At 37.5% G+C, this 15513-nt stretch overlaps 1 protein-coding gene across 1 annotated transcript in view; it reads right to left on the minus strand.

Annotated features, from left to right (window-relative positions):
• LOC118556276 (astrotactin-2-like) overlaps window positions 1-15513 on the minus strand; it is a gene marked incomplete at its 3' end in the record, with an annotated part of 301412 nt that overhangs the window by 209299 nt on the left and 76600 nt on the right. The window contains exon 2 of the mRNA XM_036129494.1: window positions 10054-10241. Coding sequence (XP_035985387.1) covers window positions 10054-10241 — 188 coding nt within the window. The remainder of the gene's footprint in view (window positions 1-10053; window positions 10242-15513) is intronic.

Raw genomic sequence — 15513 nt, forward strand, 5'->3', positions numbered from 1 at the left:
AATTCAATATAAAAGTTCTATTTATTTTGGCCTTATGTTAGAAACAGGCAGTCTCATCCAACTACTCTGTCCTCCCGACAGAGACGGATAGCTCTCCCTCTCAGTAAAGAGCAGTATAAGGTGACCAGATTTGATTTCTCTAATGAAAACTGGAGATGTCTCTGACTTTGTTAAGTGGACAATCTCTGCCTGGGGGTTGGTTTGATTAGTCTGAACTACAATGCCAACGTAGAGGGGAAGGTGCGTTCAGCAACGCTCTTCTACGTCGGAATTGCAGCAAGACCGGGTAAATACTTCTTGTTGAGCTAAACTTTTTTACTCTATCATGACACACTGAAATCAGGGACATTTCCGGGGACAAATTTTGCCGGAATATATATTTGAAAAAAGACACACAAAGACATGTTAATTCACGGTGCGCCTTATGTTCCAAAATATACAGTATCAAAAAAGAGCAGTTGCTGTCCCTGTGATTAGGTGCTAAAAGAGCTACTTTGTCTCGACTTTGAGCAGAAATTTTTGCACTCTGCCTCACCTCACTACTCCTAAAAAAATGCATTGCCCCTGCCCAGTAAACAACACGCCCTATTGTTTACTGGGCGGGGGCAGTGCATTATTTTACTGGGAAATGTAGGTACTTCCTTGAGGCGGGTAATGACTGCTTTGCGTACACCAGATAATGAACCACTAATTTTCCAGGACTGGAAGGGGCTGCTGTTCAGAGAGGAGAATATAGAAGATTGCCGAGGCATGCATGAATCAAGCAAAATACCACTTTGGGCATGATTTTGATGACAGACAGGCATCATAACATAGTTGAAAGCTCAAAAAAGTTGACTCTGTATGATATAGGCCCTTTAAACTCAGTATATTATTTATACATCTTAAAATGCTCATTAAAGCAACTGTTGAATTGCTGTAGCACATCCACAAAAAATATGTTTTGAAAATGATCAAAAGCCTAATTCTGATTGTATTTTTTTGAACAGTGAATTGTTGATCTAAAAATCTGTCAATGAATCTAAAAATATTTTGTTTTTTAGCAGTATAAAAACATCTTCAACAAACAAGAAAATAAGTGCAGTTGCCTTCTACTTAAGGAATCTGGATTGTCTTGGTTTGAATGACCCTTAATCTCCACCAACGTTTGCAGCAAGAGTCACACTACCAGAAAACTCTCTTTGACTTGGTCAATAACTACCTGGATCTGTCACTTGTAACCTGGCAACTCTACATAGCCTTGAAGCAAGGATATATTAAATATATAGAAAACAGTCAGCTTTTGAACTGAGTTTTAAAAAGGAAGCCATGACAGAGCTCATTCTTTAGGTTTCCTGATGAAAAAAAACTTTTGAGGGTCATGATGTTTTATTCTTTTTCCTTTAATTTTTTTCTTAGCAAATAAATACATCTATGCATTCACCGTGAAGGATGAAATTCTTGTTATGGATATTTTCATAATATTTTTATGAAACATTTTGTCATTTTGGATGGCATATCCTTGAAAAAGGGGCACTTTTGTTAAAACACTGACAATTCTGAGGATGTTGTAAAACAAAATACATCTAAGTGTAAATGTGACAGTTCCCTCATTATCTGGCATTGCTAAAATGTTCATTACTCCACTTACATGCTAGTCAATTATTTTACCTTATGATAAAAGGAGGACGTTTGTATACTGCATGATGGAAAGAAGACAGGGCAACCAAAGGTAGAGGGAGTCAGAAAAGTGGCTGCTTGAGTGAGTGAAAAGCTGACAACTCAATGCTGAAAGCATAGAGTTCACAATTCAGCCTGGCCTAGAACTGACAGCATCAGACATTATGACGTTCACAAGAAGAGCCAGGAGACACCTTAGGGCCATGAAGCCAAACCATCACACCTTCTGTCCATTTTTGAGCGCCTCCATATGTTTCCCCTGTCTTTTCCTTCCTGCCTCACACGTGAAACTGCTCCACTCGTATAAGTGAAAAGAAGAGTTTAAGTATGTGTATATTTTGATCCATGACTGAGTTAGCATTTAGATATACAGACAGGAAAACTGGGAACCTATGGGTCCAAATAAGGTCATACAAAGTGCCTTGTTTTGTGTTTCATCTTTAGATTTCATATAACTTTAAATTAAAATATTACTTACTAAGGAGGGTTTGTATTATTCAATCAATACAACACGCCAATTAATGAAGATGCAATAAGATTTTAATCAGAAAAAAAAGGTATTCAACCCTTTAAGTAAAGTTTAACCCTGTCCATATAGTAATTACACTTAAGCAATTATTTGAATTATTCATACTCCTGGCAGATTTAGATTGAAAATTATTTTCATTTAGTCAAGAAGTTTACTTGTAATAGAAAATATGACATATAAGAAATTTAAACTATGTAATATGGGTGTTTCTTTCCCAAAAATATCCTTCAGTTTTTATTTCCATTTTCCTAAAAAGAGGCATATTGAAAATTGTTTATACTATTCTCAACAATCAAAGGACACATCTTTGACCTTTATTCGCAGATCAGCAATTGAATCCTTACTATAGTTGCTGACCAGTTTTTTCCACAGTTAATTTGACAATTTAACTTTAGTGATGAGCTCCAAGTCTTTGAAGTTGTAAGGCTAATGACTGGCAGGGTATCGGCATAAATTGGGCTACTGTTGGTCAGCAAAGAAGAGGAGAAAACAGAAGAGGAAAACAAGTCCTTAGACAAAGGAAAAAGAGGGAACGCAAGAGTCCAGAACTGAGAGTGTGGACTTTCAATGCCGGGAAAATGATATTGGGCATGCTGAGACCAGATGGAAAGTTAACAAGACTAGAAGATCAGGAGCAAGGTTCAACCTGTTCTACCATGGTTTGGATGGGAAGAAAAATAATATATCATTTATCTTGAAGTAAGAGTTTTTCTGGGAGTAAAAACAGTGTAAGATATGGTGATCAGCCTGAGGCTATAAACTGAAGGTGTGTCATTCAACATTGTTTGTGTTATGCCCCACAGGTAGGATGTGAGTTAGATGAGAAGGGGGAGTTCTGGATAGAGTTAAATAAAGTCATTCAGAACATCCACAGCAGTGAGAGAGTGGTTACTGGTGCAGATTTCAATGGACATGTTGTAGCAGGAAACAGAGGTGATTGTGGAGGTGATGGGCAGGTTTGGTATCCAGAACAGGAATGCAAAAGAACAGGTGGTGGTAAAATAGAAAGGGCTGTAGTCACTACCTTCTTGCAGAAAAGGCAGGAACACGGGGTGACTAACAAGAGTGAGGGTAGGAGAACACAGATGAATAACATCTTGTGTGTAAACAATATTACCTAAAGGAACTTCAGGACTACAATGTAGTGGTAGGTGAGAGTGTTGCCAGAGAGCACAGGATGGTGGTGTGTAGAATGACTAACAGTCTGTAAAATGTTTATTTTAAATGGCTCTATATTTGAGAGTAACATGAACGGTCACTAAAGTTCCCATGCGGGAGAAACCTCCCGGTCTAAATAGCTAACACTAAATAGCTGTTATTACCTTGACGCACACTACATTCACGCCCTGAGCGCCTCTTCCGAGCCGTGTAATGCAACGCACCTCCCCCGCTCCACAGTAGCGCGCACCTCCCAGAACCCACAATGACACATATCGTCAGGATTAGCCTGTTTTCTAGGGGAAACCATGGGAAAGATATGTGACCCTCCACAGCAAATGTAGTAACAAGTTGTCAGTAAACTAATAGTGATTTTTTTATTTTATTGCAAAATATGCCTGTTGAAGTTATGAAGAAACCCCTCAGTGTTTTTAATGACCGTTTCAACGGTTTTAAAAACAGTATTTTTTTGTTTAAACTTGGGATGTTTTCACCTTAAATCGCTCAACCAATAACTGCATGTCGGGGTGTGGAAAGCCGATGCTCATTTGTATGCCGTCTTTGTGTGGCTCCGCTGAGGCTTTTGTTATGCGTGTCGGCCATTAAGCTCCATGCTTGAAGAGAGCAAATGGCTACTTATGTAGCTACTTAACTGTTTGAAAGAGAAATTGAATTTCTGTGACTGTGAAGAAGATGGACCAAGATGAACAGATCTGGAAGAGCGTATTTGTGGCTAGCTCAGTGCTCCACTGTGGGAGTACATGTCAACCCGGATGTGGACACGGGACTTGTTTCATACTGTGTATCAGGAATGCTGAAGAGGAACAAACTAACAAATTGACTATATAACTTTGGCGAATATTCATAGTTTCCAGCTGCCGTTAACCGAAGATGAAGAAAGTTTTGGACTTGCCGCCGAGGAGTGAGCATTAACATTAACAGATTGTGCTAGAACTTCACCGCTGCTGTACAGCGCTTAGCTGTGGGAACTTTTTTACAAGGACACTGAAGCAATCTTTGATACTGTATCAGGAGAAATCAGCGTAAAATAATAGCATCTGCGGATGGAAAGCATTCATAGTTTCCAGCTGACGTTAACTGGAGTTGATGAAGAAAGCTTTGAACTCGCGGCAGAGGAGCGAGCATTACCATGAACGTAAGTGTCAGAACATGGGACTCTTCAGACATGGGGTGAGTTTGAGAAGTTTTAAAAAAAAACTTATGATGCATCATACTGAAATTAAAGCTGTGTATCATTAAAATTTTCTTTTTTAATATCCTAACATGTTTTAAGTAGCAGATTATTTTGTTAAGTGTTTTTAATAAAAACACATAAGACGCTTTTGGAAAGTTTCTTTAAAAAACAGAACAAGTAATCAAAAAGCAACAATATCATTACATGTTTTTGTGCCTACAAGTTGCATCACGTACAGAAATAAAAAAAACTTTAACTGTTTGACATTTACCAATTTTGTAAATGATAACTGTCTAATTTTTTTACTTAGCTTTTTTTGTTTGTATGCGTGTATGTGTTTACTGTTAAATTTGGTGAAAAATGTTTGATCAATGCACAGATCTAACAAAATATTGTAATGCAGAGCTGCACATTATCTTTACATGCACAGCAAAATAGTGCTGAGAGTTGATCTGGACCCTCTATTGACAGGCACTGAATGGGTGGGAGGTGTTGATGAACGGTATGCAAAGTAATTGAAATCAACAGCTTTTGTTAACAACCCTGGCTGGGGGTGATTCTAAATAAACTTTGAGGCCTGTTCTCTCACTAATCTTCTTTGCAGAGCACCAACATTTGAATGGTCATATCTTCTTCAATTATTTGTTGATTTCCACAAGTTTGACATCATCGGAAAGCTTAGATTCTGCTCATTTAGAATCTGTAAATAACTCAAAATGGTCCCGGGGAGACTTGTTCCTGTTTTTTCTGTATCCAGCCACATATAGTTAGGAAAGTCAGTTGGTCATGATTATATACTCGTGGAAAAATAGAAATGTCTAGGAGAGAACGCAATATAGTTTTTGACTAGGCTGGTTAATGGGTTCTTAGAGAATGAGAGATGCCTGAGGAATGGAGAAGTGTGCTGGTACCAATTTCCAAGAATAATGGAGATGTGCAGCGTTGTAGCAACTATAGAGGAGTAAAGTTGATGGGCCATACAAAGAAGTTATGGGAAAGACTAGTGGAAGCGAGACTGAGGTCAGAAGTGAGCATCTGTGAGCAGCAGTATGGTTTTGTGCCAAGAAAAGGGACTACAGATGTACTTGCTTTGCGCATGTTTATGGAGATTTACAGATTAGAGTGGAAGCTCTATGGACTATAATGTATGCAGATGGCATTGCGATCTGCGATGAGAGCAGGCAACAGGTGGAGGAAAATCTAGAGAGTTGGAGGTTTGCCCTGGAAAGCAGATGAATGACGGTTAGCCATAGCAAGTCAGAATACATGTGTGTGAATGAGAGGGGCCTAGGTGGAGCTGTGAGGTTACATGGTGGTGGAAGATTTTCAGTAGGTCAACAGTCCAAAGTCGAGCGGAACAGTGAGTGTGGAAAAGAGGTGAAGAAATGTGTCCAAGCAGGTTTGAACAGGTGGAGAAATGTGTCAGGTGTGTTGTGTGATAAAAGAGTATCAGCGAAAATGAGAATAAAGCTGTACAAGATGGTGGTGAGAACAGTGATGCATGGCTTAGAGATAGTGGCACAGAGGAAGAGACAGGAGGCAGAGTTAGAGGTAGCAGAGATGAAGATGTTCTGTTTGGGAATGATGAGGATAAATACAATCAGAAATGAGTACATCAGAAAGACAGCTCATGTTCGATGTTCTGGAGATAAAGCCAGAGAAGCCAGATAGATATAGTGTGAACATGTACAGAGGAGGGATAGTGAGTACATTGGCAGAAGGATGCTGAGACTGGAACTGCCATGCTGGAGGCCTGAGGAAGACCAAAGAGGAGATTTAAGATAGAGTGAAAGAGGAAATTTAAGTTGTGCATGTGAGAGAAGAAGATGCAGAAGATAGGGTTTGATTGATACAGTTTAAGCACTAAGGTGACCCCTCAAATGGAAAAAAACAGACAATTTTTGGAGTTTTAATTTTGAGAGTTTGCATTATCCTTAGCAACATTCTCTAACAGTAGACTAAAAAGGAAATTGCAGAAAAATACTTCAATTATTTAATTGTTTAAGTAGGTACCAACAGGAGCATGGTGAGTACAGCACAACATACCAATACCCAACTGGTTTAAATAGCTTTTAATGTTTAATTCAGTCCTTTTTATGTATATTCCTTTGTTATGTTGTATTTTGGTTTTTAATGCTGCACCTCTCTAAAGCATATTTAAGTATCTAGAAAAGCACTATACAAGTAAAATGTATTATTTTTATTATTATATGGATGTAATTTTCTACTAGAAAAATTGAGGTACAGAAAGATTACAGTATTTTTTGGACCATAAGGCGCACTAAATATTCTTCCCAAGTCTGTAATATCACTGCGCCCCTTCACATATACAGCTGGACTTAACAGCCCTGTTTCTAACATAAGGCTAAAATCAACGTAACTTTTATATTGAATTAACTTGTTGCCAGTGTGCGCTCTCTGGGCGCAGGCTGCCTAAACGCTCCCACATTATTGAGCATACTGTGCACAAACTGTAAGCTGCGTTTACTCTCTGTGGAAGTTTTACCCTTCATAGTCGAGCGTACTATATGCCTACATATATTGTGGCAAATTTCTACAATGCTCACACTTTTTGCCATTGGGACGAAGCGGCGGAACGAATGGTAAAATGTGTAATTAGCTAGCTGAGCACTTAGAGAGGGACTGTTCTCACTGACTGAGGGAGGGGTGATGCTGCGCGTCCTTGCGACCGCCTGCTTGGAACAGCTAAGTGTATCAAGCTCGGTGTCACATATAAAACAGTTTGATGTAAAGACTTCTTGCATCTGTGAAGTTTATAGTGTGACACCGCATACGCGGTCATAAAAATTGAGCTCCGCATGTATCTGTATCTGCGGAGTCCGCGCAGACTCCGCCTTGAGTATGCGAGTGAACTACGACCAAGAATGTGGGGGCCTTTACATGGATGCACTTCTAGTTTCGACATAACAGTCATGCAGTCTTGCAGACAGCTTAGGGTAATATGAAGGTTTGAATTACTTTCACTGTGAAAAGTGAAAAATAAAAGGGTAAAGCAATTAAATTAACCATCAGAAAATTCCAGTTTGCAGAATGAAGGATCCCAGTATCCTTAAATCATGGAAGAAAAGGTCTAAATAAAATAGGCATAGTTACCTTAAACTCTGGTCTTATTTTCTGATTTACATTATGTTGCAATAACTTAAAGGTCATGGTCATTAAATTATCCTTATTTCAACACACTGACAAAATAAATATGCACGTGCCTGCAATACAAAAAATGCTAACAGTAACAATAAAATATAAGTAAACTCATACTTTCTTTGATATGTCAATCTGATTAGTGGCCAAAAATGTTTTAAGGAAAAACAGAAACCGGAGAGCTTTGAGGAGAGGGAGTAAGTGGAACTGAGAGGAACTCTGATATGAACACATTGAAGAGGTGGTGTTTTAAAGACAGGCAAGAGACAGGAATAGAGAAGCAGGATGAGCGAGCAGTAAAGGTGAGGAGGAAGAGGAGTTAGCGGCAGAATAGGTGTGACACATGACGCTTAATTAGAAAAGTTGAAAACTTGTAGAAAGTGCTGAGAACAGAGACTGAAGAACGGAGGAAAAGCTGATAATTCACAGCCAAGACAGTTCAGTGTGAGGAAAAAATAATGCATGCATTTAATCTTTAAATGTGAAAGGTACATAGAGGAGGAATTTAAAAAATGCAAAGGAAGAAAAATAGTGCTTATCTAAATAATTACTAATACATACATTAGGGCTGGACGATAATTCAATAACAATATATATCGATCGATAATCGTGTATCGATGATAGAAAAAAGGATCAATAAAAAGTTCAATAAAATAACAGTTTTCCTTACTTATGTATTTTAGCCATGTAGGTTAATATTACAGTCACTACATCCTCCCAAGCAATCACAACACAGACCAAGGAATCAAGCTCCGCATCCTTCAAAGAGTTCAGAGAGCGCACATTCTTTTTTTCTTTTTTAAAAACTTATAGTTTTGGTAAAAAGTTATTTGAATAAAGGGTTGAATTAGAGTTCAGTGTTTGCGTGTTCTGTATATAAAAAAAAGGTCATTAAGCAACAGCACAAAATGGCCAGGGCAGCACTTAAAATATAGGTTTTGAATTTGATGATAATCATCAATATCGAATAATAGGATTTATATTTTATCAGTATGCTTTTTTTTCTATATCGTCCAGCCCGAACATACATACATATATATATGACTTCCGGTGTTAGTGAAAAAAATATAAATGCAACAGCTTTTCTTATGAACCATCAGCCATCACCCTGCAGCAAAGGAATAAACCTCTGCAGAAAAGAGTGAAAATAAACACATGCCTTTACGTAGAAAAAGAAAACTTGAATAAAGAAAGTGCCTAAATTAAATTATTATAACCAACTGCTTAAGGGTGGAAACTGGATAATTCCCAGCAATTAAGCTCAGATATCCAATGGTTTCCAAAAGGAATGAAATAGCACTGCCTGATGACATGAAGATCTGGCCAGACATTTAAAGATCTTAACCTGCACACCCACACCTAACCTTGTCTATGGAGCCATAAAAATCTCTTCAACCTCTTCATGAAAACCGCCTACTTCAGTACCTAGTTTTTATAATCCCCAACATAAGAGGAAATGTCAAACATCTATAAAAATTATACATTCATAATTTTAAAGAAAGACCTTTCGCAAGGTATAAAGTATGTAAACATAACCTAAAGCAGTGAGGCTGTTAAAACAAACTTCAAAACCTCCAATGATGAAGCACCTCTTTTAAAAGAGCATATTTTGTAAGGAAGTGAAGGTTTTTAAATGAACCCATCACAAAAAAGCATTAAAAAAAACAGAAAAGACATAATGGCAAGCAAAAGACAAAGTTTTGATATCTGATTCGTTTCACAACCCCATTAACCTTTAACTGGTGTCTGTGGAGATCAAAACTATAAAACAGGACGGTTTTAAGTTATTTTTGAGAAAGGGGTCAAGGAGAAAGCATGGATATTGTGGAAAATAAATCTTAACTTTGAAATTTCAAAAAGTTGCTATGCATGTTCCTGAACTAAAAAGGCAAATTTTTCCTCTGTAGGTCTTCTGTATTAGACATATTTTGTACAATCATATGAAGAAAAGTATGTAAAAGAGTCATTGCGTGACTTGCCTTGGCTTGTTGGAGGAGTTGACTCCTGTGTCAGCTCAGCACTTTTTACAAGTTCAGGTGAGACTGTTTCACAGAAAAGTTCACCCATTACCTATGGGAATATCATACCTCTACAGAGGTATGACTTTTCTTTCTAGCAAAGAGTTTTGTACAATTATTTTAGGTATGTAGAGGAATTGAATCTACTGAATAATCACTGACACTAGCTGTCACTAGCTCAGGCATCAAAATCCCTAATTTCTAGATGACAAAAAATAAAGAGAGTTGTTTAAGAACAACTGGAATGCTGCAGATACTCTCTTTTTCTGACAGTATGCAAGACACGGAACATGTTTAACAACAACAGCCATTATATATTTTTGTCTGGAACATACCATAACTGAGATGTGAAGCAGATGCATGTGTTCATGCAGTGCATGAGCTGGTTCCCGAGCTGTGGGCTGTGTCGTCTGTGCCATCAGTTCAGGCTCGGTCATGGACACGTGGAAGTACAGCGTCCCATTTTCCAACCACTGCTGCTTCCAGTGCACCTGGGAAATCTCCTCTCCTGTACCTGACATCTCTGAAAACCAAAAATGAGATAGAAACAGAAAGATTTGTTTTTCATATAGACATGTAACAATAAATTAGAGGAAACACACAAACTTTTAAAAAACAATCAATAAGAAAAATCTACTTAATCAAGATGTTGGCATAGGTCGCTCATTACAAATAGAACGAGTATCAGTATGATTGGGGTTTTGTCACTCCAGAATCTTAATGTCAGCCTGCTTTGACAACTTCAAAACTGTTTTTCTCTGTCTGGGATCATTGTCCAACGGGACCACTCAGTTTTGTCCAAGTTTCAACCATGTAGCTATTGAATGAATATAAAATGTATTAAATGTAGTGGTATTCATAGTTTTCTCATACACTTTGTGCAATGCACCAGTACTACTGCCAATACACTAGACCCTCAACATGATGCTTTCGCCTAACCCTAACCCAACTATATGTTTTATAGTTGGTTCAGTTGTCTTAGTTTTGAAAGCCTCACCTTTAGTCATAGTGAACAGCTAGTTATTTTTCCTCATTTCCCTTCAGATGGCATTTGGCTTGACCATGTGAGTAGCAACAAATGGGTTCTACCCACACTCAAATCTGACAGTGTTACCCTTTGGAGCAGGGGCTTCTTTTTTGATTAACACCCTCTCAGTACATGGCAATGTAAAACGGCCTTATATATAGACAGTGACAGTTTCACACATTTATTATATGTTTTAGCCTTGGTGGCTCCTGCGTTATTATGGAACATCCTTACCAATGTCCTTCCATCTGGAAGTAACAGCTTGTGCTGGATTTTGACACAGTCATGTATGTTCCAGCAGGACAATGCTGGGCTTGAGCCAATAAACCAGCCAACTTAAATTAGCTTCACTGTAGGATTTCGAAGAGCACTTAAAAATCTGCCCAGAATCATGGCAGGTCCCTGTTGCGGGCTCAGTGATTGATTCTTATGTTGTATGTTGCATCAACAGTCCACCACAAAATAGACGAGTTCAAGTACATCCCTAAATCCCCCAAAATAACAGCTTTCATACCAATGTTGGGGATAGTTAAACTTCTGACTGGAGTAGCAGCTATTTTATACATGTGTTTTTGAGTGAAGTGTGCACATAAACTTGGGTTTCCTAATTTGGTGAACAGACTTTTTATTTTTTTGATGCATCTCTTATACATTCTATTATACATTATTTTCCCACTGTTTTGCTGATTTTCTGATCCCACTTTAGTGGGTACAGATTTGTTGTTATCTAAGGACAATAATGAGAAACATTACTTTTCAAGATGTTAGCTGTACTACATTTCATTCACAGACAAAATAGGTGACAGACAAAGAAGACAAAAGCGTATACAAAACACATTCTCTCAGCAGTCTTACATTTTATCAAAGTAAAACCATTATTATCAGGCCAGTGATCGGCACTTGGATTTTATCATCAAAGGGTTGAGGATGGAATAATATGAAAAGTAACAAACATTAAGAAAAATAATGTAAATTTATGGGGCAGTGAGAAAAAAAAACAGTCGGAAAAAAAGAGCAGGAAGGGTCACCCAGTTTATCTCACTTCAGATCATGGCACAAAGACCTAATACTATCACAAGGGAGTGGTTGTTCAGTAGAGGAGTGCTAAGAAGCCTCAGGGAGCCTCAGATTGCAAAGTGTGATACAGTATTTGTCATGTAGTGGGGAGGGGACAAGGGCATAGACATTCGTTGACATCTCCTATCAGTGGCAGGTACCGAATGACAAATGGCTTCTGGTGCAGCCGGTTATTAACCTGCTGATTCTAGGTCAGAGGACATGGGCAGCATAGAGGAGCTCCATAAGGCTTGTTCAATAGTACCAGAAGCTTTACGGTAGGTAGAGGTAGAGAGAGAGGTAGAGCGAGAGAGAGAGAGAGAGAGAGAGAGGAAGAGAGAGAGAGAGAGAGAGAGAGAGAAGCTCATACCGCTTGATAGCTAAACTACTAAATGATTATATTTTGTATATTTTCTTACTATACTTAAACTAGTAGAGATTTTATTGTCACATGTTTTGCTTTTTTCTTTCTTATGGATAAGGCAGGCAATTGTAGAAGTAAGATCTCACAGCTCCCACTTTGAAATTCATAAAAGCAGAAATTCCTAATAGTGTTTTTCAAACATAACATGTTTCATAGTAAGGATTTTATCTTTGTGACCTTCAGTTCAGCTAAGTATGTATTTATACAGCGCTAATTTTACAACACCTCGTCTCAAGGCACTTTTAAAAAAAAAAGTAAATTCAGTTGAGAGATAGAGAGAGATTCCAAGTCAAGTACATACATTATAACTGAATTGATTCCCGTTATCAAACAATGCTGTTCAGTTCAGCTTATTATTTTAAATGTTAAAGTTTTCTGTCTAAAAAAAAAACAGCAGACTGCATCAAGTCATTATCTTGCAGCTTTCACTCCTCCTGGTTGAGCATGTAGCGACAAAGCTTTGCATTGTGTTGCTTGTTCTGTTGCATGAAAACATTGGAATCAATCACTAGTGATTTTGTACAGAATAGATACAGAACTTTGTATAGAATACCTATGGAATGTGGCAATTATTTTACTTGCCAGTTTTACACAATTTTTGAACCTTCACAGTTAAACTGCACTGAAGACCAACATGACAATATGACTGAAGAAACTGTGTAATAAAACAGTATTCCTTGTCTGAAATAAAGTGCTCCACTAAGTTTGTGAGCACCGAACAGTAACTCTTGTGTGAAGTAATCTTTTCATAAACGATTACTACCACAGTATTAGGTACGCATTTATAGTTATGTACTTTTTACATAAGTGCTTTCATGAGTGGAGTTAATATTTTTCCCACAACCTTGAACTTTGCAACGCTGTTCTTACCTGATATTATTGAACTATAGAAACACAAAGGAAATTTAATTTTTCAAAGTGAGCAACTGCTATCAGGTCAGAGACTTTTAAGACAATATTTAGTCGTATCAAGCCAAAAATATCTCTTGAGAGCAGGATCTGTTTGTCAATTGAATGCAATGTACAATCAGGCTGTTGTTCCCATCCTCAATCTGACACTTCTAACCTTTTGTAGATCTCACCAAAAAAGTATTTGTTAGTGTAATATCAGCCCAGATGCTGCACTTCATTTATAATGTTGAAAAAATTAAGTATTAAAAAAACATCAAAACATTATTTTAAAAAGTATTTTTAAACTTAAATGTGAATTTGGCCACATGAATTTAGATACAGTATGATGTGATAAAAAACAGTACATCTTTGCAGAAAAAGAAATGAAAGACAGAATAAGAAGACTTAACAACAACATTAGCAGGAAAACTGTACTGAAACACCAAAACGCTCCCCCATAACTATTTAGGCTCTGAAAACAATCCACTGAAAACAAGACTTTTGTACCGTTTCTGTTAACATGTTTACACAACAATAATACTAATGAAAATTTCCATTTACATGGTAGCAGTTGAAACTTGGATCGGCTTCTGTACTACTCTACTTACGCTAAAAATAGCGGGAACTACAGATGCCCACCAAACTGTGAAAAAGGCCAAAACCGCTCCGCAGAAGGCGAAGCTTTAGTTGCTCTCCGAATGGACAGTGCAGTGAACGGATAGGCCATTCAGTATAGGCTTTGTTTTCAGCGTGAGGAATGTGATGTGTGGTGGGTGTGCGGGAGAAGTCAGGAAAATGCGTGTCTGACGGTCATTGTGTGAGTCTTGAGAGCAGTGCGCATGTGTACTGCCTAAATGTCATCACACCTTAAAACCCTTTGAAATGGTAAAGAACAAAGTTTTCCTGTGGACAGACGATGAGGTTCAGCTGCTGCTTATGGCAACTTTGAATTACATCGATGCCCAGACGTGGCTATACTCAGAAGAGTCAGAGGTACAGAAGAGTGCACAATATGCTCCTATCCACCATTTTTTTCTTCTTCTGTGTTTTTAAAAAAATTGTAGGCAGCCATAATGTTGTGCCTGTGCATTCATTTTTACTAATCTTTGTAATTCTGTGCATGAGCCAGAGATTCCCTGGAAGAAAAGTTCTGTCTTTTTCTGTGGGTCGTTTTGAAACCATTACGCTCTGGAACCCAGTTTCAAACTGTGCTGTTGTAAGAGAAAACATTCAGCATTGTGTAAATGAACAGTGCAAATGCAACCAAACTTGTCCATTTTCACCAGCAAACATTGGCATATAAACAAGGCCTAAGTCTGTTTCCAATAATGCTATTTATAGTGCTGCTGTTGATTTTAATCCAGCTCATAATGTAAGTCTAAGCTATTATTATGCTTTAAACCTGACACTCTGTGTGGCTCAGACAGCTATTTTGGAGTATGTGAGGAAGTAGTATTTCAGTCATGTGATGTTGAAAGAGCCTTCACCAAATGTCCACGTTTTCCAGGACATGTCCAGAGGTGGGTAGTAACTAGTTACATTTACTTGAGTATTTTTTTTTAACAAAATGTACTTTTAGAAGTAATTTTACTGCACTGTGATTTTTACTTTTACTTGAGTAATAATATTACTCAAGTATTGCTACTCTTACTTAAATAAAGTTTCTGGCTACTCTACCTGCTGTGAGTAACTACATGAATAAAGAACAGATGTGTTTTAACCAAACATGCACCAGAGAGACACAAACCTAGAGTTTATGTTAAAGTGAGAATTCTTATATATACACACAAGCCTTGTTATTTTAATGTTATTTTGTATCTCTAGAGCTTATTGAGCCATTTGAAGGTCAAACATTCAGTAAAAAGTAGATATTGTCATTGAAGTACTTTGCACTGTTCTAACATTCTGTATATACATTAACTGCTGTAAATATTGCTTTCAAGGTTAATATAAAAAAAAACAATTTAGAAAAGTGTTTCCTCTGCCTGAATTTGTTATTTTGAAATTATGTTATTCCTTGTATAGGTTCTCATGTTTGTCTTTAATATATCAGAATTTGCACATAACCATACATTTATGCCTGTCCGATTACATAATATTTAAGTATTAAATCATCAATTGTTATGATTAGTTACTCAGTACTCCAGTAGCCTTCTTACTGAATACTTTTTTACTCTTGAGTAATTTGTTTGGCAGACTACTTTTTACTTTTCCTTGAGTAAAAATATGTTGAAGTAGTGCTACTTTACTTGAGTATTTTTTTTTGGCTACTTTACCCACCTCTGGACATGCCCAATATAAATTTTTGTTCCAGACACCCAAGGGGGATTCATCGATTAATGAAAATGTCTGTTTTTTCGTTTTGTATTTTTACAGAACCAATAGGCATGTACTTAA

This window comes from Fundulus heteroclitus, unplaced genomic scaffold (assembly GCF_011125445.2).
Source record: "Fundulus heteroclitus isolate FHET01 unplaced genomic scaffold, MU-UCD_Fhet_4.1 scaffold_177, whole genome shotgun sequence".
Lineage (NCBI taxonomy): Eukaryota > Metazoa > Chordata > Actinopteri > Cyprinodontiformes > Fundulidae > Fundulus > Fundulus heteroclitus.